Source organism: Anoplophora glabripennis, unplaced genomic scaffold (assembly GCF_000390285.2).
Source record: "Anoplophora glabripennis isolate ALB-LARVAE unplaced genomic scaffold, Agla_2.0 scaffold32, whole genome shotgun sequence".
NCBI classification, from domain to species: domain Eukaryota; kingdom Metazoa; phylum Arthropoda; class Insecta; order Coleoptera; family Cerambycidae; genus Anoplophora; species Anoplophora glabripennis.
In genome coordinates, this window is record NW_019416220.1 from 350,609 (window position 1) to 373,506 (window position 22,898).

The 22,898-nt window shown below is 32.8% G+C and overlaps 2 protein-coding genes across 2 annotated transcripts; both read right to left on the reverse strand.

The window, feature by feature from the left end:
- Positions 1–1,187: 1,187 nt before the first annotated feature.
- LOC108906247 lies at positions 1,188–2,561 on the reverse strand. Its single transcript, XM_018709461.1, has 4 exons — positions 2,410–2,561; positions 1,907–2,059; positions 1,539–1,628; positions 1,188–1,479 (listed from the first exon to the last, which is right to left on the reverse strand). Exons 1-4 carry the CDS (start codon positions 2,462–2,464, stop codon positions 1,295–1,297), a joined length of 483 nt encoding a protein of 160 aa, XP_018564977.1. The 5' UTR covers positions 2,465–2,561; the 3' UTR covers positions 1,188–1,294.
- A 5,012-nt stretch (positions 2,562–7,573) lies between these two features.
- On the reverse strand, positions 7,574–8,955 carry LOC108906234 (pancreatic triacylglycerol lipase). Its single transcript, XM_018709446.2, has 3 exons — positions 8,841–8,955; positions 7,883–8,777; positions 7,574–7,728 (listed from the first exon to the last, which is right to left on the reverse strand). The coding sequence occupies exons 1-3, from the start codon at positions 8,893–8,895 to the stop codon at positions 7,665–7,667; spliced, it is 1,014 nt and encodes a 337-aa protein (XP_018564962.1). The 5' UTR covers positions 8,896–8,955; the 3' UTR covers positions 7,574–7,664.
- Positions 8,956–22,898: the final 13,943 nt, after the last annotated feature.

Genomic DNA, 22,898 nt, shown 5'->3' on the forward strand with positions numbered 1-22,898 from the left:
TGAAAATAGTATGTAACTAATTGTATTATAATAAATAATTGAATGAAATGAATTTTAAAAATTAATAAAATACTTTTTAATCTCAAGTGATGTAAACCCTTATCAGAAGTGTACAAGTATTTCTACTCATGTTGACTTAGTTGTGCACAATGTTCAAGATATCTGCGACAAATAAAATAATATTTGCTATAATTCACTATTATTTTAGCAGTATAGGTTAATTGGATGATTTTTCTCAATCGAGACAGCGTCTATGTTGTTTTTATGTGCTTACCAATTTTATTTTTAAACATTTTCAGATAGTCAAACTACTAACAAAAATTTTAAAGCGGTGGTTCGGACTGATTACCCTATACAATAATTTGGTAGATATCCAAAATTCACCACACTTTCCATTTGGGACAACAAAACCCGAAAACCCCAGCACGGCGATCCAGACGATGCAGAGACAAAAACTCACCGAATGTAACGTAATTTGAAGCTAATAAAAGACAACACCTTGTACACCATTAAAATTGTGAATCCAGAACAGTATTATAATTTTAAGAAATTCAGCCATGGTCCAGAGTACCGCACTAGACCGAAGCCTACAAGAGAGACGCGCGTAGAGTCTGCTGTGAGTGCGATTGAACGTCGACCTTGGGTATCGGCAGATATATAACCAGAGCCGGAATCCTCGCCAGTGTTTGTACATGCTCAAAATTGCTTGAGTCCTTGTATGTAAGTGTGAATACATGTCATTATTGTTCTATTTAGCCAAAATAAACAATTAATCTGTGAATATTGCGAGTTAGATTATCTTCAAAAAATCACAACCCCGGGTTAGTTTCTGTTCAAAAAATACAATTTTACGTACCTAAACCGGCAACTACTACCAAACAAATTTACAGGGTGTTTCTACACATAAAGTAAGTGATACAAATTCCCATGATAACTTTTCGAAAATTCTATGTCAATTAAAAGAAAATAAGGTTATGTCACTTCGGTAGTATTGAGTTTCTGATGAGATGTAATTATTTTGATGAGTACAATCATCTAAAAATTTTGCTCATACCGCTAATGTGTTTAAAACATATAGGTTTTTTACAAATATTTACCTGAGTTTCGAATATTATTATTTTTTTTATTAAAATAGATCTTGACTCAGAGTCAAATTCATATAATAATAATAAGTATTACCTATTTTAATTAAATTAAATTAAAAACCGTCCAAATTAATGTCGTATAAATAGACAAAACAATATTCTTTTCTCTATCATTTATTTTTATTTCTTTTGCCTGACATCGAGATGGTTCACGGATACGTATTGGGTTCAACAGCCAGCTTTCCATCTGTCTGACCAATACAAGGGAACTTCACAAGAGTGAAAATTGTGGCAGTCACTTTAGAGCAGACCTGGCGTTTCTGTATGTCGACGTGGTTGATGGTAAGGCAGATCCCTGCTAACGCCGGTGGGCAAATTGGAGCTACGCTTGGGTCTGAAACAGCAAAGCGTGTCCTTTAAATTATTATTTGATTCGTGGTTAGTCGGGGTTACCGATTTGTCCTGTGTAGATGCTATTTCCGCTTATTGTAACTGTTGCTCTCAGGGTAATTTCGTTCGGAATCAATTTCAAGCTGAGGCAGACTAAAAAAAACCAGAAATGTGGATAGGGTATGATATAATACAAGTTGGCATAGCGTAAGAAGGCAAGCAAATCGCCCTGCATTTTTACTATGTACAAGGAGGAACGTTTTGGTAATGCCGTTTTTGAATTACTGCGTCTCAAATCAGGGCAATGAGAAGGATATAAAAAATTTCAGTCTATCTAGGAGAGCAACATTTTCAAATGAAAAAAAGTCAAGGGAATTGTGAAAGGCTGATTTTAAAAAGAAATTATGAAAATAATAATAAAAGATCCTTACAGTTACGATGTGAAGTATTCGTCAGGTCTATACCAGCACAACAGTCACATTGCAGATTGTCATCACATTTACACCCATCAAGTGTGACAAATTTTTGCATTTTTGACGGATCAGTTGTTACAGCACGGTCCTCAGCTCCAATCAACGGAAAACCTGAAAAAAAAAATATAAAATTAGTTTCATTGCGTGGCTTATCAAGTGTTGAGGTATTTGTAAACGATTACGCCAAACGCTCAGTATGAAACCAGCGCTTTCTTTTCAAGCAGACTCTTGCAGGGTAACCTAAATTATAGTAATTTGCGGCAGTCATGCTGCGATTGATCAATTAATTTCTTTTCTCACTTCACAAATACCGTTAAATATTTTACACTGCAATTTTAACATTTCTTGATAATCAACGCACTGTATTTATCCAATTATCAGAATTCTTGGCGTGTCCGCACAAGATACTGTCGAGGGTTTCGGAATACAAACAGGAGAAGAAACACCGTAATAAAACGTACCGTTAAACAGCAGACTGATTGACACTGTCGCAATAACTGGGGTCAGATATATCATGGCTGTGAGGAGTAACTTTCCCAGAACCGAATGAAACTATGTTTTGCTTGATTTTTATAACGACATAATTGGAACAGTTTATGTCAGTCCACCTCATTCGATGTCAACGCATAAAAATTAAGTAGTAAAATTGCGATACAGTGCATTGCAATGCCAATTAATATTGTTGATTACCAGCGGATATAAAATGTTTTTTTCTTAAATTTGCTGATAAGGTTACCAAGGTAAAGCCAGTTGGGCGAAACATTGAAGGAGTTAGAAAAAAATTGTGTACTCACTCATGTGATCAGCCAACAATGACCAATGTCGTTGGAAATTCGTATATAAGTAACGCAATAGCTCCGTTAAGGTTTTTTTCCAGGTTATTAAATTTCAAATTGTAGTTTTTCCTTTTGCAACATTTTCTCTTAATACCCATTTCAAAAACGAAAATGACCGTTCAACATTTACCGAGGTCACAGGCGCATATCCAAAATAGTCGAAGTTTTTAATATATGCTACTTTTATTTATTATTTTATACATGTCTGCCTCTGATCTGAAACTTCCCATCGATCAACGTATTCTATTCGAAATGTTCGCCCTAATGTCTGCCCTACCGACCTGGCGTGTCGGTTAACAATCCAGGTTTTTTGCCGAGGTTCGTTTCGTTGTCATTTGTGCTTGGTCGAGTGTATGGCAATTGTTTTTATGACAGTCCCTAGCATTGTTTATCGTGAGCATAGAGGGGTACACGGCTTGTCCATAGATTTAGCCTATATCTGCTACTACAACGCGTATTGCCGCTTACTAGGATAATATACATTTATATGATTGTCGCCACAGTTTCCGATGTCTATATACAGGGTGTCCCACCGAGAACTGCGTCGATCGATGTCTAGGAAAGTACTGCTCCGAAAAATTTAAAAATTTGGCAACATGGCAATATCCCTGAGGCGAACACAACTAAAATATCTAGAACTCTCCAGCACTTCCGGTTATACTGGAAGTCCTTCGTTATTTCAAATGGGACACCCTATATATTATTACATTTTCGTATTCTACGTGAAATTTGAGGGTCACTTTATTAAATATTCCCTATACCCAGGAGTTATAAATTTGGAGATATTAATTTTTAAAGAAAAAATTTGATAGGTTCAAGGGGTTCGCGGAGATGCTAGTAACTCTTTTCAGGAGCGTGATATCAAGCGGATTTTGATTTTTGGTACCTGTAAAGGGTATACATTATAGTATACCAACAAATTAAAACATTTAACAGCTATAATTTTGTTAACTTAAATGGAACACCCGGTAATGTTTTACTCCGTCGTATGCAGATTGAAATTTCCTTTCAAGTCATATAATCATTGTTACGGTTCCCGTTACTACTTTTAGAGATATTTGCAATTTTCTATTTTTTGGACTAATTTTTCTCGTTTCAGACCTGCTGTCAAATTGGCCATGACCAGAAACACTCTAAAAACAAAGGAAATAACATGACATTTGTCAAGTTAGTTGTCAAATTATCGTTGTGTCTGAATAGTTTTGCCGAAAATTTAAATAAAAATACCTGGGGATCGTTTAAATTATATTAATGAGGATTATTTTAATTTGCTTGTCCGCCATCAGAAACCCTAGGTCTTTCCTGATGATTATTCCAGTTCTCGTTATTGGTTCTAGGGCAGGGGTCGGCAACTGGCGGACCGCGGAAGGTAAATTACTGGACCGCCAAACATTTTTTGAAGGTATAAATTACTTAAATAAATTATTTAAAAAATGTTTTTTTTTTACGTTTGAGTGCCAACCTTATCATTTTGTGTGAGTGTTTTGAGTTCTTAATGGTTAGTAGCAGATTAAATTTGAGTCCAAATTAAAATAAAAAATTTGTAAGAAATATGAATTTTTTTTTTTCTGGACCCCGTTAAAAATTTTCAAAAGTATCCGGACCCCATCTAAAATTACTTGCCGACCCTTGTTCTAGGGCCTCAGTAACGGCAAAGCTTTTGGACTGAAGATGCCGACAGGGCGATACGTTCAACAACTTCCAAAACCATTATTCTAGTAAATGTTTGGTGGTCATTGATTCTTCACACATGTTATACATTGATAGCTTTTAACAACGTTTCACATGTAAAATGTTAAGTTTAAGGTAATTACGTATTATTACCAAATAAACATTTTTTTGTGCCTAATCTTTTTTGCTAAAATAAAATTGCTTTATTACTTGCATTGCGCTGATATCGTAGTACTTATCCGGTCATGACTTAAGATTACAAGTTATTTTATTTAAAACACTTTTTCCATAGTGTTAAATTTTATTACTAAAACTACACCACTTCAAATTAAATTACAAATGGAATTTTTCTAACTAGCGGTACCTACTCAAAGAACGCAGTAATTTTAAAACATAACATTTTTAATTCTAATTTCCAGAATGAAATTTGAAAGTTCTTAATTAAACAATTTTTAATAAATAAAAGCGTATTTTTTTTAAGAAACAATTATTTTTAGAAACAAATTTTGTAGGTTGGAAATTGCCGTTTTCAGTTAAAAATGGATTGATCCTTATTTATACGCTAAGCGTATGCAACACAATAAACACCACTGTCAAATTAGTGCTGCCTAACTTAGAACAATTGATAACTGTAAAAATAGGTTTTTACTATTAACAGTGACTAAGGAAAGCATTTATGATTCTAAGAAATCGGGAAGTAATCATTTTTCATATAAGTGGAATTTCTTTACTTAAACATGATGAGAGAAAACTTATGTATATCAAGATTATTATACGTTGAAATATGTACAGTACATACACATGTACTTTTGATTTCAAATACATACCTATTCTGTGGTGGTAGATACTGATTGAAATTATTACCTATTTAAACAGTTTTTTCTTTTGGGATTTGCATTTGCTGAGTTTATTTTTAAATATATTTTTTCGCTTATGGTGGAATTTTAAGAATGTAACAAAAAACTAAAAAGCACCCACTTTACGAAGTTAAAGTACATATATGTTAATTAAATAAGTAAAAGTTGTTAGCTGATATGTAGATTTATGTACAGAGCTGAAATAATATACTAGCCATAACAACCAACACTTTGTTAAAATATATGAATGTTTACACATAGAAAATCTATTGCCTGACAAATTTATGCCTATTTACACTATAAAAACGTTTTGGTATGTCTAATTAGTCTGACATTTTGAGTGGCTTATGTCATCCTAAGCATTATCTTGTACAGCGTACTGACAAACGAGTAAAAGTAGTAGGTACCATTAGATTAAAATTGATGACCGAAGCGTATATAAGAGAAATAATTGTAAAATGACTTTATTACCTTTCAAATTATTTCTTGATGTACAGGGCGTACAAACCTAGAGAGGACATTTGAGGTGTAAATAAATGGCGCAAAAACTCGATTTCAGAAGAAAAAAAATGAAAATTAACAATTTTTCTGTTTACTACAAAAAAAAAAACGGGACAAAAAAGCGGACGATGTCCACAACTATTCACCTCTTTTTAAGGAGGAGCTTTAAAATGGATCAGAACAGTGTATTCCATAATACTTTGCTGAATCCAGACATAAAGTCAGAATTCCCGTATCAGTTCCTCTTTTGGCTCTAACAACAAGACAATCATCTAAAACTCAGACATTTCAAACCGGCTTAAGTATCCAGTAATTGGAAAAACATTCAAATTCATAATCTGATTGCATCATAACCCCATAGTAGCTTCATAAATCCGTAACTCCATAACGCCTTAACCCCATAACTCTTTGTGTTACAAAGTTACTCGGGATTCTTCTCTTTGCATCTACATTTAAAAAACGTAATAGTACTTCATTGACTGCAGAATCGGTGAACGTGAGATTTCGCTATCAAAATTGTTCAAATACCAGATTACGACGTTATGGGGTTACAGGGATATGGGGTTATAGGGTTGTGATGTAATGAGATCACAAACTCCAATGTTTTTCCGATCACTAACTACTCATGACGGTTTAAATCTCGAAACTCGTTTCTAGACGAGTTTATTGATGTTAGGGTCAAAACACGAACTGACCCGGGAATTTTTACTCTACACTCGAATTCTGAGAATCAAAGTGCTATGTGTTAGGGACATCATATATTAGGTTTTTATTTTTACTAAGACGCTGAAAGAGAAAAGTGTGATGTTAACATAAACATTGGTAATGAATGGTAGCGTTCTTCTGTGCTTTCAGTCGGACTCTAATAAGATTGACTGGCCTCATTTTTAAAAAAGAACGTGAAGAGTGTGTATGCGCGCGCGCGTGCTTTTAAATACAGTGTTAATAAGAGACTTGAGAGTGTCAATAAGAGACTTGAGAGTGTCAATAAGAGACTAGAGTGTCAATAAGAGACTAGACAGTGTTAATAAGAGAGTAGAGGGTGATAACAAGAGACTAGAGGGTGTTAATAAGAGACTAGATGGTGTTAATAAGAGACTAGGGAGTGTTAATAAGAGATTAGATAATTGATGTTAATGTGTTAGTAAGAGACTAAATAATTGAAGTTCTTGTATTTATATGGTTATTATGTATTTATAAGTGTCAATAAGAAACTATATAGAGTATTAACAATTTGACTAGAGAGTGTTAACAAGAGACTAGAGTTAATAAGAGACTATAGGGTGTTAACATGAGACTAGAGTTAATAAGAGACTAGATGGTGTTAATAACAGACTAGGGAGTGTTAATAAGAGATTAGATAATTTTGATGTTAATGTGTAAGACACTAAATAATTGAAGTTCTTGTATTTATATGGTGAGTTATCACCAAATAATCCATCTTAGCATGCTTACTAACTGTTCTGTACTGTTTAAATGTTTCATTTGTGAAACTGGGTAACAATGTCTCAAACTCTGACTTGTGAGCATAACGTTTTGTTTATTTAAATATAACTGTAAGTAAATTACTTAATAGAGTTTATGGAATTTTAACTTATAGTTGATGTTATGAGAAACGGGCTCTACATTTAACAAAAATATAAGAAAGTCTCACGACTTACTATCATAACGAAACTACACCAAATTTTACTTAAAAATTAACAAGTTTACTTTTTGAAATCTTCAAAAATCGTTAAGTGGGGAATATTAAATACATGAAAGGTACTTCATAATATATTTAATACTTCAACAGATCACTTAAATATATGCGTATGAGCAAAACACATATGCCAATATGCAACACAATTACACTTAATTTGAATCGATCGCGTAGGGAGAATCTTCATTTGTGTTCAAATAGTAGTCTCCAGAGACTCTAAAAATAAAGAAAATTGGTAAACATATTAATATAAAAGAATTTGACATAAAAATTTTTAAACATTGTGAAATTAAAAAAAAAATGTAAAAATGTTGGACAGTGGAAATATAACAGTCAAATTGAAACACATAATAATAATAATAACACTCACCCTTTGTCCATGTTATGGCCTCCCATTAGAGAGTACGGTCCACTGCAGTTGCCTTGTGTGTAGTCTGAGTAAGAAGCGCATTTTTGTGAAACAAATTTGTTACTTCTAATAGATTCAGCATAAAATTTGAAAGACCTGCAGTGTGAGCAGCGGCTTGCAAAGTCCAACCCGCACCCTGGCTGGTCTTTACCACCGTTTGGGTAGTAATCAGAGTGCCCCAAAGAGGTTGACAGTCCAAGGAAACCGGCGGCTGTATGAATCACTTCGACATACTCCGCATCTGAAGAGTCAAGGCAGTAGTCTTTGTCTGAGATTGATACCAAAGGTGCAGCTGGATCAAGACCTACAATATTACCCACTTTGCCTCCTAAGTATCTACCGGCAATTCCTGAAATATGAGCTCCCAGAGAATGTCCCACCATGGATATCTTTGACAGAGGAATGTTATGTGTTGAAGATAAAGACTGGATGAATTCTCCAACAAATTTTCCAATCTCTGGAACGGCGTTTCTCGCAACGAGATACAGATTCTTCGCAAACTTTCCCCAATCTACAATAATCACATTCAAATTAAAAGTGTCTAACGCAGCAGACTTTATGTTGGCGTTAAAAGATGAACTATAACCATCTAGCCAACCATGGATCAAAACCAAAACTTCTTTTGTAGGATCGAATGTTTCTACAGATAAACCAGACGTGATATTGTTAACAAGAGTGCAATCTCTGTTGCTTTGACTGCAGAAGTAGTAAAGGACATCCGTCAACGAAGCTATTACTTCAGGAGAAGATACTGTTAAATCTTCTATTTCATAACCACCATCATCTGTCGCTACAAGGAAATATGACATGCGGTTCTTGTTTTCTTCTTCTGCGACATAATTCCTTTGGGCACCTTCTGAAATGAAAAAAAAAGCAATGAATTCTGTGCAAACTTAAATTGATGGGTTACAATGCTTACCCGATTCACTTAAAGAATGACAACAAAGACAAACAAAGAAGAGTACCAGCTTCATTTTTGATAAGGATGCCGTTTAATTCAGTGTGGTTTAAGTGGGAGAACGGTATTTATAGCAATTCGAGGAAAAAATGCGTAAGAGATATGCGGTTTGTCGATAAGCGGGTTTTATTTTAACGAAGATAATTTTTCAAGTATTTTTTAATTATTTTATTATTAATGTTTTGAGTACTTTACAAAGTTGAGCTATAGAGTGAGCACATCAAATCTGGAGAGTCTAGAGCCCATTACGAAAAAGAACAATGCTGTTCTAAAGATATCCTTAGGAAATCCGGTGGAATGTACCTCCATCCGTGACCCAGGAATATACGGTTCTGGCTATGTCTAGCATTTGAGATTTAACTTGCTACTAATTAGGACATCTTTAGATATCCCATCGTATGTCCCAGAGGCATATATATTTCACTATATGCTATTCTCAGAACAGTCTAAGAATCGAGAGCCACATAATATAGAGAGCCACATAATATACCACACGAATCACGTAATATAGAGAAAGAGAGCCACATAATATAGAGAACCACATAATATAGAGAAAAAGCCACATAACATAGAGAAAAAACCACATAATATAGCGGACCTCATACTCTATTTTATAATCAATCCAATTAATCTATTTCCGTTTTATAACCTTGTCTGTCGCAGCCAATATCTTTCAAGTAGATACAGTTTGTGGCCCATCTCTGCCGATATTTAATCAAAGATTCAGTCAGTTTCTTGCTTTAGTTAATTCCGTAATAAAAAATCGAGCTGTTTAATTTCTTTTTCTCTTATTCTTTGATATTTTAAAAACTCCTGAATTTACGACAACTTCCCTGTATATTTGTGTCCGATACTGATAAAAAACTATTATTGAACAGTTGTAGAATGTAATATCAGTTGTATGGATTGTTTGTTATCTTTTGCATACCTAGATTGCTGGGATCGAAGAACAAGACTTTATTTTGATAAGATTAATTTAATTTTGTTTCGGAATTAGCGTAAATGGAAAATATTTTTTTAGATAGAAAAACAATTACAATGCGTCCAATCATATTCAAAGGTTAAAAAATTAAACATAATTTGACTTTACCAATTTTAAAAAATTATATTATATTGTCGTCTTGTAGGACTTGAAGATGAGGTGAAAAAGTTGGACCTCGAAACCGGTATTTATTTATTTTATTTTAAAAAAATAAAAGGATTGTGAGAAATTGGACTTTTCTTCTTTCTACGGCAACTTTTATGTTTATTTATATTAACCGATGATCTCCTTAACTAGGTATTAAGGATCATTTTTATAGTGTTTTATGTCGCATACAGCACGTCATAATGACCTCATTAGAGGTGCAGAATAGGACTACTTTATCAGAAAATGGCATAATCAAAATGCCATTTATAACTAGCCTCATAATATAAATACGTGGATGTAAAATGGACATACCTCAAATATGTCCCAATAATATTTTATGGATATCATATTTTGATGATCCTGTGGACTTTGCAGGTTTAATTAGGATATCACAAGGACGTTTTGTGTTATCTGGGTTATTGTACATTCATTTCGTGAGCCTATTAAATATAATATATACTCTATTTTATAATCAATCCTAATAATCTATTTCGGTTTTATAGCATTGTCTGTCGCAGCTAACACCTTTCAAGTAAATATAATTTGTGGCTCATCTCCGCCGATATTTAATCAAAGATTAAGTCAGTTTCTTGCTTTAGTTAAGGCCGTAATAGAAAATCGAGCTGATTAATTTCTTTTTCTTCTTATTCTTTGAGATTTTACCTACTCCTGAATTTATGACAACTTTTTTGAAACCTCCCTGTATACTTCTGTCCGATACCGATAATAAACTATTATCGAACAATTGTAGAATGTGATATCAGTTGCTTGGATCGGCATTTGGCAGCAATAGTAGATATATAATTGTTTGTATGTAGATTGAGTAGTATATATAAACAATAAGTTAATTATATTTTAATTGCCACTTTTAAGTTTGAGGAATTGAGCGCACTGATTTTTATTGAAATTTTTTTTGAGAAACGAATAGTTTTTGTGGAATGTTTGGTAACGTTCATTGGTAACGTTAATGAAAATTAGAAAAACAATAAATCGTAAGTGGTTCATTTTTCGAATTAAATTGAAGAAATTCTTTTTCTTGGAAACATTACAAATTGCAGAATTTCTGAGGTTTTCAGTGAGAGTAACTCGCACTAATTAGATAAATCCTTAGCCTAGGTTTCGTCATTCTGTACGAAACGTCTTCAGATATATTACAGGTGATTTTTTAGTTTTAACCCTCTGACCTGGGAAACTACTGATGATTTGTGGATCCATGTCTGTATAACCATTTTGGCTTAAAATCCCTCCCCCTTTAAAGTTCGTCGAGGTACCTACTTAATTAACACCCCAGTATAAAAAAAAATACTAATAAAGTATCGGTTTAAGGTAGTATAATCTATTTAGCGAAATAATTTTGATTAAGTTTGGCATATGATATTGTAACAGTAATAAGAAAAAATACGTTTATAATACAGGTTAACTTAGCAAAACCTTCTTATTGATCGATTTCTTTCATTCCATATTTGATGGAACTGGGATTTGAATAAAAATATTTTAATCTTATCTAGGTAATTTTTTTAATCAGTTGCACTTTTAACTCACTTGAAGTGTTTCCTTATAATATGGTGATTAACTAATTTTAAGATATAATCGAAAATTTGCAAATTGTGGGATTTTTTGAAGTTCCGCACGCATAACAATAACTTTACGGACGCTGTATACTTCGTAAAATGTAATTTTTTCACACTAGTGTGCACGATAAGTATTTATATTGTTTATAATATTTTGCTTGTTATAAAACAAATTCATAAAGAATACGTAGACTTTATTCAAATAGCATATAATTAGCTTGCATAGTAATAAGTAATCTAAGTGACTTTAAAAATCAACAAAACCCTTGACTAATATCAGGTGATGTACCTTATCAAAAATGCACATGTGTTTCTATACATCTTATTTTATTTGTGGTAAATGTTCAAGATATGTGCGACATAAAAAAATGTTTACAAGAATTCATACTTTTAGCAACATAGCATGAATTGGCAGGTTTTTCTCACTCCAGAGAACTTGTTAGCCGTTTTTATATCTTTACGGATTTTTTTCAGATATTGAAGCCGACAGAAATTTTAAAGCGGTGATTCTGAGTAGGATGATCACCCGATACAATTATATTTTTTCCGTAGGCAGTAGGCAAATGGGATTTGCTTTCCTATTCTATTGAAACTCCAATGCCTATAACAATCTTTCACTAAGATAGCCCCAAACTATGCCGCTGTAAACCTTGTAACCCCTATTTAGGATTATCCTATATGAACATCCTGCTTGTAATCCTGCACTAATCCTAAATTTTAACGTCCTATGTATGTACATATCTGGTGGATATCCCGGTAGACCGTTGTTGCTTTATAACTATCCTAATTGTTGTTAACCTCCTTGCTTTGATCTGACGCTGTTGAATTGACTGATAGTGAGAAATTTGCACGTTTATTTTGAAGGGAGTACATTTTTACATATCTATACAAGGTGTCCTGCAACTATGAGCAAAAAATTTAGATGGTGATTATACATATTATAAATATTTAAAATAACTTCATTAGTAATGAGGTTTTGAAAAAGTATAATTATTTTGATGAGAAGTATATATATTTTTTTAACAAATATGGATCTGTTTCAAATTTTTTTTTTTGTTTTATTAAAATATTTCTTGAAACAAAACAAAATTGCTGACATATGGTCACTTAGAAGCTTTTCCGTTACTTGCATTTTTTCACTAAATTGAATTTGATATCATATTTATGTATATACTTAATAGTAAGTAAATTACACCATAACACTTTTTTAGTAACGAAGTTTTGCTTCATATTGTTTAAAAATAGTTACAATTACGGGTATAATATACGTTGGATACATTTGTGAAGAAATAGTTTGGTGGTCACTGATTCAAAATTCGAAATTACAAGATTATATCTAATAAATAGGCTAAGACTAAACCATTCTTCTCTTGAGGCACATTCACAATATAAAGTAGACGTTTGTATTAAAATTGCTAGATGAAACAAGGAATTCGGCAATAGTAAAATGTGCATCCGAAATAGTATTCAAAGCAAAGACGTTTTCAACAACCAGTGATACTCAAATATGGAGAATTTTGACATTTAACATTAACCTTGAGAAGAATAATCTGGAGGTTCATCATTAAACAATTTTCAATAAATAAAAATTGATTTTGTATTTAATGTATTGAATATTTTTATTTTAAGAGACAAATTTTGTAGATTTGAAATTGCTTCGTTTTTAGTAAAAAATGAAAAAATTCATATTTATCTAAGCTTATGCAACACAATATACACTACTGTCAAAGTAGTGCTGCCTAACTTGGGACAACTGATAACTGCAAGATAAGATTTGTAATATTGAGCAAAAAATTAAAGTTGTAGCAAATATTAATAAATATATATTTACAAAAAATTAATTGGGAAGCACAAAGTTAGCATAGTAGGAAAACTACTTTTTTATTTAAATAACTATGATTAATTACCTAGTGGGATAGAACACACTATCAGCATAACCTCTATAGCTTGTATTATGAACCTAACTATGCTCTAGGAACAAACTATGTTTATTACCAGCAACTACTTAGTTAATTGTTAATTCCGCTTTAGACGCATCAAAAGCTTGTTATTAAACTGAATTTGCAAAAGTTTCAGAACACCTAATTAAATACGTTAGCATCTGTTAGCTTCGAAATTATACGCATAACAAACCACTCGTCTAACATAAACTGTATCCACTGTATGGCTTTAGAATTTAAAAAGTTCGTACCGCAGAATAACACATTGTTGTTTAAACAGCTATTAAAAAAACATATAAAGGCTGTTTCCTAATAATAATACGTTAAATCAATATCCAGCAACCCATAAATCTTAAACCCATAAAACGTTAGCCCATAAAACCTGAATCCATAAACCAATAGACATTTAACCCATGAATCCTAAATCTTCACCTATGCGTCTTTAACCCATAAAAAACCCTACTAACTCTCACCATACCCATACCACACCACACCATACCCATTAATCTAAACTCATCAATCCAAAACCCAAAATCCATGAACCTATACACCAAATCCATAAAATCCTACATCAATAGACACTAAAGATACGAGCTCTAAATCAATGTACCCACTACACATTTCTGTTATATTTAATTAGTTATATTTAGTTGTCGGTTTGGGTTTATATAGGTTGAGAATAAATGTTTTATGGGTATAGAGTTTATAGGTTTAGGGCCAACGGATTTAGGGTTCATAGGTTACGATGTTATGGGCTTAGGGTTTGGAATTTAGCGATTGTTATTTTGAGATGATAAATTAGTTTGAGTAACTTTAAAGTTTGTAGGTTTGGCGTTATTGGGTTTTAGAAATATGGGTTAAAGGTTTAAGGTCTATGGGTTTATGACTAATGAGTGTGGTGTATAGGACGAGATTGTATGGGTTTGAGGTTTTTAGGTCAAGGACATATGGGTTTTTAATTTGGGGTTTATGGGTTTAAAATCTAGGAATTTAGGGTGGGCGAGTTAAAGATCTATGGGTTGAGGGCTATAGAATGAGGTTTTATGAAATTAGGGATTATGGGTTTGAGGTTTATAGGTTTTCCCTTTGAGTCTAGGATTTACTAGTTTGACGTATGTATTTAGGATTTATGGATTAAAAATTTATGAGTTATGGGTTCAGGGTTTAATTTAGTTTAATAAAGGTATTAAGAGATCAAATATATTTTTTCTAAATCAAATTTTCGCTATATCTTTCCCAAAAGACAATGTAATGTAATAAACTTTGGTACACATAAGTTTTTGGAGGTGTTAAACACGTCAGTATTATTAGTTTCTGTCCATCTCGTAGAGGTCGCTGGCAACTACCTTTATTAATAAAATTTAATGACAAAACACCCAATATATTTGCTCCGATAGAATATTGCAGGCTAACTTCGGGACAACAGTAATCCAAGCTACCGCAGTTTTTATAACAAATAGATAAAACAAATAGCCATTCAATCCCATGGTCTTAGAACATGGGGCATTAGTCTCCTCGGAGGGTTCTGCAGTTTCCTAAATTGAAAGGTCAAATATCACTTTCTAGATCAATAAAGACATACCCTATCCTTAGGAATTAATCTCTGTTTGTTTAATTGAATTATTGATCCCTGTCGATACTTTCGCTCAAAGAGGATTGATCCACAAACAGTGAATGTAGAAGTTTCATTAATTGCGTTAGACGTGTCTCATTAAATGGCCCACGTGCAGCAGAGGATCATTTAAATATACAAACTAGGTCTGTTCATTAATATTTTTTAAGCCACCATTAATTTCTGACGTCAACAGGTCGATTTCCATCTTTCCCTTTGTAGCGATAGAGAGGAATATGTTCCGATTATAAATTGATACTTAAGTTGTCAAGTATTGATGAGTTATCTCGCGAAATAAAAAATATCAGATCGAATATTAGCATGAATAAAAAACGATGCTTATACAGTATCTCCCCGTAAAGTTCCTGGCATGGGAAGGTATACAGAGTGTTTATGAATAGACGAGGACAAATTAAGGATATAATAACTCTTCAGAAGTTTCTCGAATTTACGCTGAAATCTATACTAAATATATTACTTCGCAACTAGTACATTACGCACTGTACAGCGTGCGTAAAGTCCGTATCTTACCCACGGTAGTGGAAAAAATAAATTAGCCCGCCGACAGAAGGCGTCGACTTGCGAGGCCATTCAAAGAATAATCCGAGGAGTATAAGAGCCAATTATAAGAAGTAAAATGTGATAGCAGATTGTAAAACGTCTTGCAGCGCTGGAGAAAGACCTGTGTGGGACGTAAGACAAGGCGCCACGCCGTTGTGCGGCAGGTGATAACTGACCGATCTAAGTTCGTGATGTAATCGTTCATTTTCTGACGCCTCAACAAATGACCTATGAATTGCTGCGTCTGAGTTAACGCATCCGCAGTGTGCGATTCAATAAGCAATTACGGGCGTTCGGGCAACGCGAGGTGCCAAAATGAAGCGACTCGTGACTGCAACTTATCCAAAACTGCAATAAAGGTTTAATAACAGTAAATAATCTACTGGAACCAAATATGATAAATATAGACTCAATACTAAGCAATTATTAAAATAGTTATTTTTTAACTACTTTGCGAAACATTGCTTTTATATTCATTTTATATATATTGTGTCTCTCAATTGTGTATTGTGTCTCTCTCTCTGCATTGTGCCTCTCAAAATTGGAGATTTCTTATTGGATTAGCCAGTGGAGATTGTACTAATCAATTGGTTGGTATTACTTGCTGCATCCGAAAGACTATACGGGCAAACACTTTCCAGTAACGCTTCAAGCTGGTTCTGTGTTGCGAATTAATATTGCGAGGTTAAGTTTGTTGTTAACAGAAACTGCAATTATATTGGGACCTTCCTGAAGATTATGGGCCTGACTAATTGAAGAGATGCAAGCATAAATTTAACGTGATCAGCGTACAAGGGCTCCTCACAATTTAGCATATTGTCAAGGTCATTAATGGATAGGCGAAACAGTAGCTGGTCCAAGCTCGAACCTTGAGGAACCCCCATGTAGCTGCGTAGTACTTGGATTTGTAGTAAAATTGAATGATGTATCTTGTCGAAAGCCTTATATGAAGCCATGTGAAATTTCGACATTCTCAGAGATAGATTAAATATCAAATTGCTAATTTGCTTAATACATCAAATTTCATTATTAGTTGCCGTTGAAGTTTAATTCATATTTGGATTTCAAAGCTAACAGCCAAATAGGAACGGTCCCAAGATTTACCACGTATCCGAATTTTAAACAGAATTGCGGACATGTGTTCGGTTGAGATATTTAAAGGATTTCTCTGGTGGTCTTAATTATTCAACGGCTGTGGTTCAATCCCGGATGAAATGGCTTCGGCGATGTCGAACACAACCTCTCCTAAGGGTTGTTTTTGTCGATAATATTTTTAGCGGTTTAAATCAAGGTGCTCGTTGCTAGTAAATATTGATGTACACAGCTTAGTGCCAGATCCCGTCTAAGTACTTACTTGTGGCATTTATTAACTAGTTAATAGTTAATGGGATGCTCCGCCACACAACAAAATAATTTAAACTACGATATAAGGATCAGACTGAGGTTAATTTGTTATTTTATGTATTGTCGTTGTAGATACATCAAATTGATCGCTGATGTGGCGAGGAATAACACTACCAATATCTAAAACACGCTAGAACCCGTAACGAATTACTTAGCGCTTGATAAACATCTATTTGAGTACTTCATAAAAGTCGCATTTCTCTTTACAATAAATTAATAAAGAAGTTTAGGACCCACGTTGAATAGAACTTTATAATTGTGAAATCAATTGGATTTAAATCGGAAGCTCCAGTGGACGTATATAAAAAAGCACAGTTTATAATGTGTAAATTATTTCATAGTAGAATATCTAACTTTAATTCCTAATAGTAGATCCACCTTTAATATTTAGACTCATTTATAATTAGTAGAAATGAAGGACCTATATCGATTAACTTTATCTTCACCTAACGACCTTGAGGATTTCGCCCCGTTATTGGAAATGTTATAAGATGCAAAAAGATGAGTTGTGAACAGAAAATTTATGAGTTAATGCTTCATAATGAACACAGAAACTGTAACGTAGACTGTAGAGAAAAATATTGATTTACGCAATAGTGTGCGAAGTGTTTACGCACTAATGTCTAAAGCTGTAAAATAGTTATTGATATAATCTATAGTCATATTATAAGTCAACAAACAATGTATTTTATTCACTGGTGCTTAAAGTACCTACTTCCATTTATAAAATATTGTGTAAAGTATTTCATTTTACGCACTAGTGCCTGAAATAAAATAAGGCAATAAAATAATTATTGATTGTTTATGAGCATGTTATAAATTAAAGCTTTAATGTATTTTGATTTACGCACTAGTGTGTGAAGTGTTTCGATTTACGCACTAATTTCTAAAGCTGTAAAATAGTTATTGATTATCTATAGGCATATTGTAAATTAAAAAACATGTATTTTATTTACTAGTACTTAAAGTACTTTTATTTACGCACTATCGTGTAAAGTATTTAAATATACACAATAGTCTGTAAAATATACACAAGTTTTGTAAATTTTACGCACTAGTGCCTAAAATAAAATAAGGCATTAAAATAGTTATTGATTGTTTAGGAGTATGTTATATATTAAAGCTTTAATGTATTTTGACTTACGCACTAGTGTGTGAAGTGTTTCGATTTACGCACTAACATCTAAAGCTGTAAAATAGTTATTGATTATATGTAGGCATTTTATAAATTAACAAACAATGTGTTTTATTCTCTAATGCTTAAAGTACTTCCATTTACGCACTATTGTGTAAAGTCTTTCGATTTACGTATGTAAAGTATTTCATTTTACTCCCTAGTGCTTAAAATTAAATAGGAAGGAAATTATTTATTTCTTTTCTATACGTAAGAGCAGCCAATGGCATATTAATAAGTAAATAATTTTTCGCACTAGTGTGTACAATATGTACTTTACGCACTATTGCAGAAATGTTGGATGGTGCGTACTGTACAGCGTACGTACAATAGAGCCAAACAGTGTTGTTCGTTGTAATGGTGGTGATGCGAATAAAACATTCTACAGTGCGTTTTAAGAAACCCTAAATCCTCATTTTTATGCATCGAATAAAACGAAGCGAGGTGCTAAGTAGATTATAGTTTCATCGCATCGATTTGTTGTCGTGAATTCGATTCTGCATGAGACGTATCTGGCACAAAATATGGTTCTATTAAAACATACTAGTTTCCACTCGTCCCACGCAGCAAATCATTAAGCGGCAGAGAAGCCATGTCGGCGGTGAGGTCCTTCGTACAACGTGTGTAGTCGACCAAATCCCCCTTTCCCCTAAACGAAACCGTTCGGCTGCGTTCAGTGACGGAGAGAGAGAAAATAAATGGCGATAAATTTGGTGTTAAAATTTCCTTATTTTTTACTTCGATAAATTTATACAGAGCGTTTAGAAAAAAACAAAGTAAATATTAAGATGTACATATACAGTTATTATACTGGGTGTTTCAAAATAAATGTTTTTATACACTAGTGAGTAATGTATTTCAACTAATACACTAGTGTACAAAATGAGACAAGGTAATGACGATCTACTTTTCCACAAACATCAGCAATCAATGATATTATTTGAATTAAATTTATTTATAAACCATCCACATTAAACCATATACACAATTTAATTTTACTAAATTATTGTTGAATAATTATCAGTTTGATAATTTGAAAGATCGCTACGGTGACATGACATCTAATATGACAGTCGTTAGTACTGTTTAAAGTTAAAATATAAACAATTTATTTTATACACTTATATAAAGTTTACGCATTAGAGTACTTTAGAAATTTAGTCGTGTGCGTAAAATAACACGCGGGTGCGTAAAGTAACACACTAATGTACTAAAGTACGCACTAGTGTATACAATAAAATACCATAGAAGACAAATACCAACTATTTTTTTTTGCGTGGATCAGCAGTGAAATACATTTACAAATAGAACTGTTTAAATAAATTTAATAAATCGTCTAAATTAAAGTCATATGCACATTATCTCACAATTTCACTTTAACAAATTGAAGTATAAACAATGCGTTTTTCGCACTACTCCAATATGTTCACTTTACGCTTTAGTGCAAAAATAGTGCGTATTGTACAGCGCATGTAAAGTTGATACTCCACCAACGTTATGCGTAGGTTTGTTAAAAGAGAATTTATGTAATTTACCACTAGTATTTTATTTTTGTTATGATGAATCCCTTTCTTCGCGTACAGCTGTTGAAATAAACTTACTTGATGAAAATTGTAACTTGTGCAATAAATGTGTAGAATAATACTTTTTGCACCAATAGGAATGTTGTCATCAGTGCCAGAAGTAACACACGCCTACGTAAAGTAACGCATTAGTGCATTAAAGTATTTTAATTTACGCACTACTGACTGATTTTTATTATTAAATTTAATTATGACTTTTGCCCAACAAAGTCACATATACATTCGTACAAGATATGCGTAATGTACACAGCATGCGGATAATGCGTATTTTACGCACACTACTAGAACAGATTATTTAGTAAACTTTTTTGAAAATAAAGGTCATTTACTGCTGTTTTTTCTATCGCAACGTGTATGTATGGGTGCGTCCATTCTCCTGACTGATATACTCGCTGATCCGCACCTATGGCAGCGAAAATCTGTCCCTACGCCGCTGTCGGCCAACTGCCCGCTGCCGCAGGTCGGAGTCATTTATTTCACAAACTGAGTACTTCCGTAATCGACAGTAGGGGTTAAACCAATAGTTCCTATCAGTTATTTAGTGTGTAAACTACCTTCAAGCCGGCTATGGGCTCAATCTGTATCACAGGGCCATAGTAACGAAACGTTAACTCCACATGTGTGACTGGGGCGCCATGACAAAGACCACGTCGGACAGAGACGGGGATATGTAGGAGTCACAAGTGCATATTTTATGACTTATTGGCAGTATACCTGGGAGAAAGAGCAGAATTCGTTATCTATACACGTACATGACTTTTGGTTAGCGATATGATGAGTGCTGGGAACAAACGCATTTTAATTTTAGATGTACACACCAAAATTAAGTTGAAATATTCATCGCTTTCCCAAGAAGGCGCTGTACAGGGTGTCTCAATATTTCGTGCACGTGGAATTAAATAAGATGATTTAACTAGACTTGATGAATGAGGTCACAAACGAAAAATTTATTATTTTTCAGCACCACAATGTGACATCCATTTAAAGCTGATAACAATATAATTCAACGTTTCTTCCAATTACAAATGTGAAACAATCGTTTAGAATGCACGTTTATATGTCTCTCTAAATAACGTAAATTTTAACGGAACGTTTTTAACGCTATGTTTGAACTGATTGGACAATTTATGTATAACATAAATAAAAAACCTTTTTTTTTAACTTTATTATGTATGTTAAACTTAATACAAGTATTATCCAGGGTGTCCCAAATAAACCCGATCCCCCTCACTTTTCAAAAGAAGATAATTGATGTAGTTCATCAAGAAACAGATATGCAAATATGCTGGTGACCTTGGATTTGATCTTGTCCTGAGTTTCAAGGTTAAACTAAGGACAACTTGAAAATATTAAAAGAAACACTATATTTTATATAAAAATACAATGTTCCAATTAGTATTTTCAAGTTGATGACCTTGAAACTTTCGTTCAAAGTCAAGTCCAAAGTCACGTACGTACTGATTTCTTGATATTCCACAACTTTATCCGAAACTTTTTTTAGAAGACTCGATCCTGAAAAGTTGATTGGTTCGGATTTTTTGAGACATCCTGTATACATATAGCACTAAAACCATAGTCGTATTATATAATATCTGTTAGAATACACATATTTATTCAATTTTTTAATCAATATTATTATTATGGAGTTAGGATATCAAATGAAGTTACTACTATCATAATATTTATTATACACAATACAATAACAAACATATTTTGATTTGTTGTTTTCTTTCTTCATATTCCATACTCCTCCGAAGATCCGATTTTTCCACTGAAACAAAAACAAATTATTAGTAACTCATCTTGTACGCGAGATATGCAAATATAGAAAAGTGAGCGATAGATGTCAGGAGGACAGGAGAACGTTAAATTAACGTTTGTTTGCAACGTTATAAAAATACAATAGACCAAACAAACAAAACTATTATAGGTTTCATATAACTTTTATCTTGTACCACTTAAAACAATATAATTATTGAATTATAGAAATTATTGATTCATCGAAAAATAGATGTACGTTTAAACGTCTATTATATATAGAAATGTTTTGCTTTTTTTTTTATTTAATTTTGCTAAATTTTATAACGTTTAATTTTAACATTTACGCAACTTAAACATATGACGAGTCTTACAAACCATATTCACACATGGAGTCAATTAAAGTTATATTGGTTATATTATACAACGTTTAACTTTAACGTTTACGTTAGTTAATTAAATTAATATTTTGTTTAATTTCCTATTTTTTTAAGACGACTATTTCTAACGTTTACACAATTTAGACATATATATTCACACGTGGTTTAATTAACGTTCTATAACATCTAATTTTAACGTTTACGCAAACTATACGTACAATGTTGTTCATAAGTCATATTCATACGTGGACTTAATGAAATAAGTCAGTTTAACGTTTCTTCGTTTGACTTTCCTGTAAAAATCTTATTTTCCCTGTTTCTATAACGTTTAATTGTAACGTTTACAGCAGCTCTGAATGTAACGTAAGATATTTTCACACAACCAATTAAAATTACGTTTTCTTCGTTTTTCAGTGTTTTTAAAACGTCTAATTTTAACGTTTATTTTATTCAGATGAAGTTTCCTATTAGTTACATTCACTCATAGACTTAATTAAATAAGTAAGTTTAACGTTTGGTTGAACGTTCGCGCATTTTAAACGTTATATTTTCAGCCTCCAATGTCACATTAATCAGCACGACGTTATTTAAACTAGTTTAAATAACAAATAAATGTTTGAACGTTTGAAATAAAACGTTTTATCCGATTTAGTTGTCACTTTTTGATATAGTAATCGCAGTAATTGCTTTTAAATAGGTGTAAAGAATACCCCCACTCCTAAACAAGTATGCTTTTTCCGAGTGACATTGTAACTAAAAATTTGAAAATTAAGCCTATTCCTTGACTAAAATGGAATGGTTTGTACACGTTTACAAATCATTTTAAACCAATTGTACATTTTTGTGATTTATTCTATAACTTATCTATTTAACTCGAAAGGATGCTGTTATCCTATTAACCTATACG

Coding starts and splice junctions, on each gene's coding strand:
- LOC108906247 (XM_018709461.1), bottom strand. CDS start 2,464: ATGATATATCTGACCCCAGTTATTGCGACAGTGTCAATCAGTCTGCTG. Junction 1,629..1,906: donor GAATACTTCACATCGTAACT/GTAAGGATCTTT, acceptor GGTTTTTTTTAG/TCTGCCTCAGCTTGAAATTG. Junction 1,480..1,538: donor CATCTACACAGGACAAATCG/GTAACCCCGACT, acceptor TTGCTGTTTCAG/ACCCAAGCGTAGCTCCAATT.
- LOC108906234 (XM_018709446.2), bottom strand. CDS start 8,895: ATGAAGCTGGTACTCTTCTTTGTTTGTCTTTGTTGTCATTCTTTAAGT. Junction 8,778..8,840: donor TCATTCTTTAAGTGAATCGG/GTAAGCATTGTA, acceptor TTTTCATTTCAG/AAGGTGCCCAAAGGAATTAT. Junction 7,729..7,882: donor GGCCATAACATGGACAAAGG/GTGAGTGTTATT, acceptor CTTTATTTTTAG/AGTCTCTGGAGACTACTATT.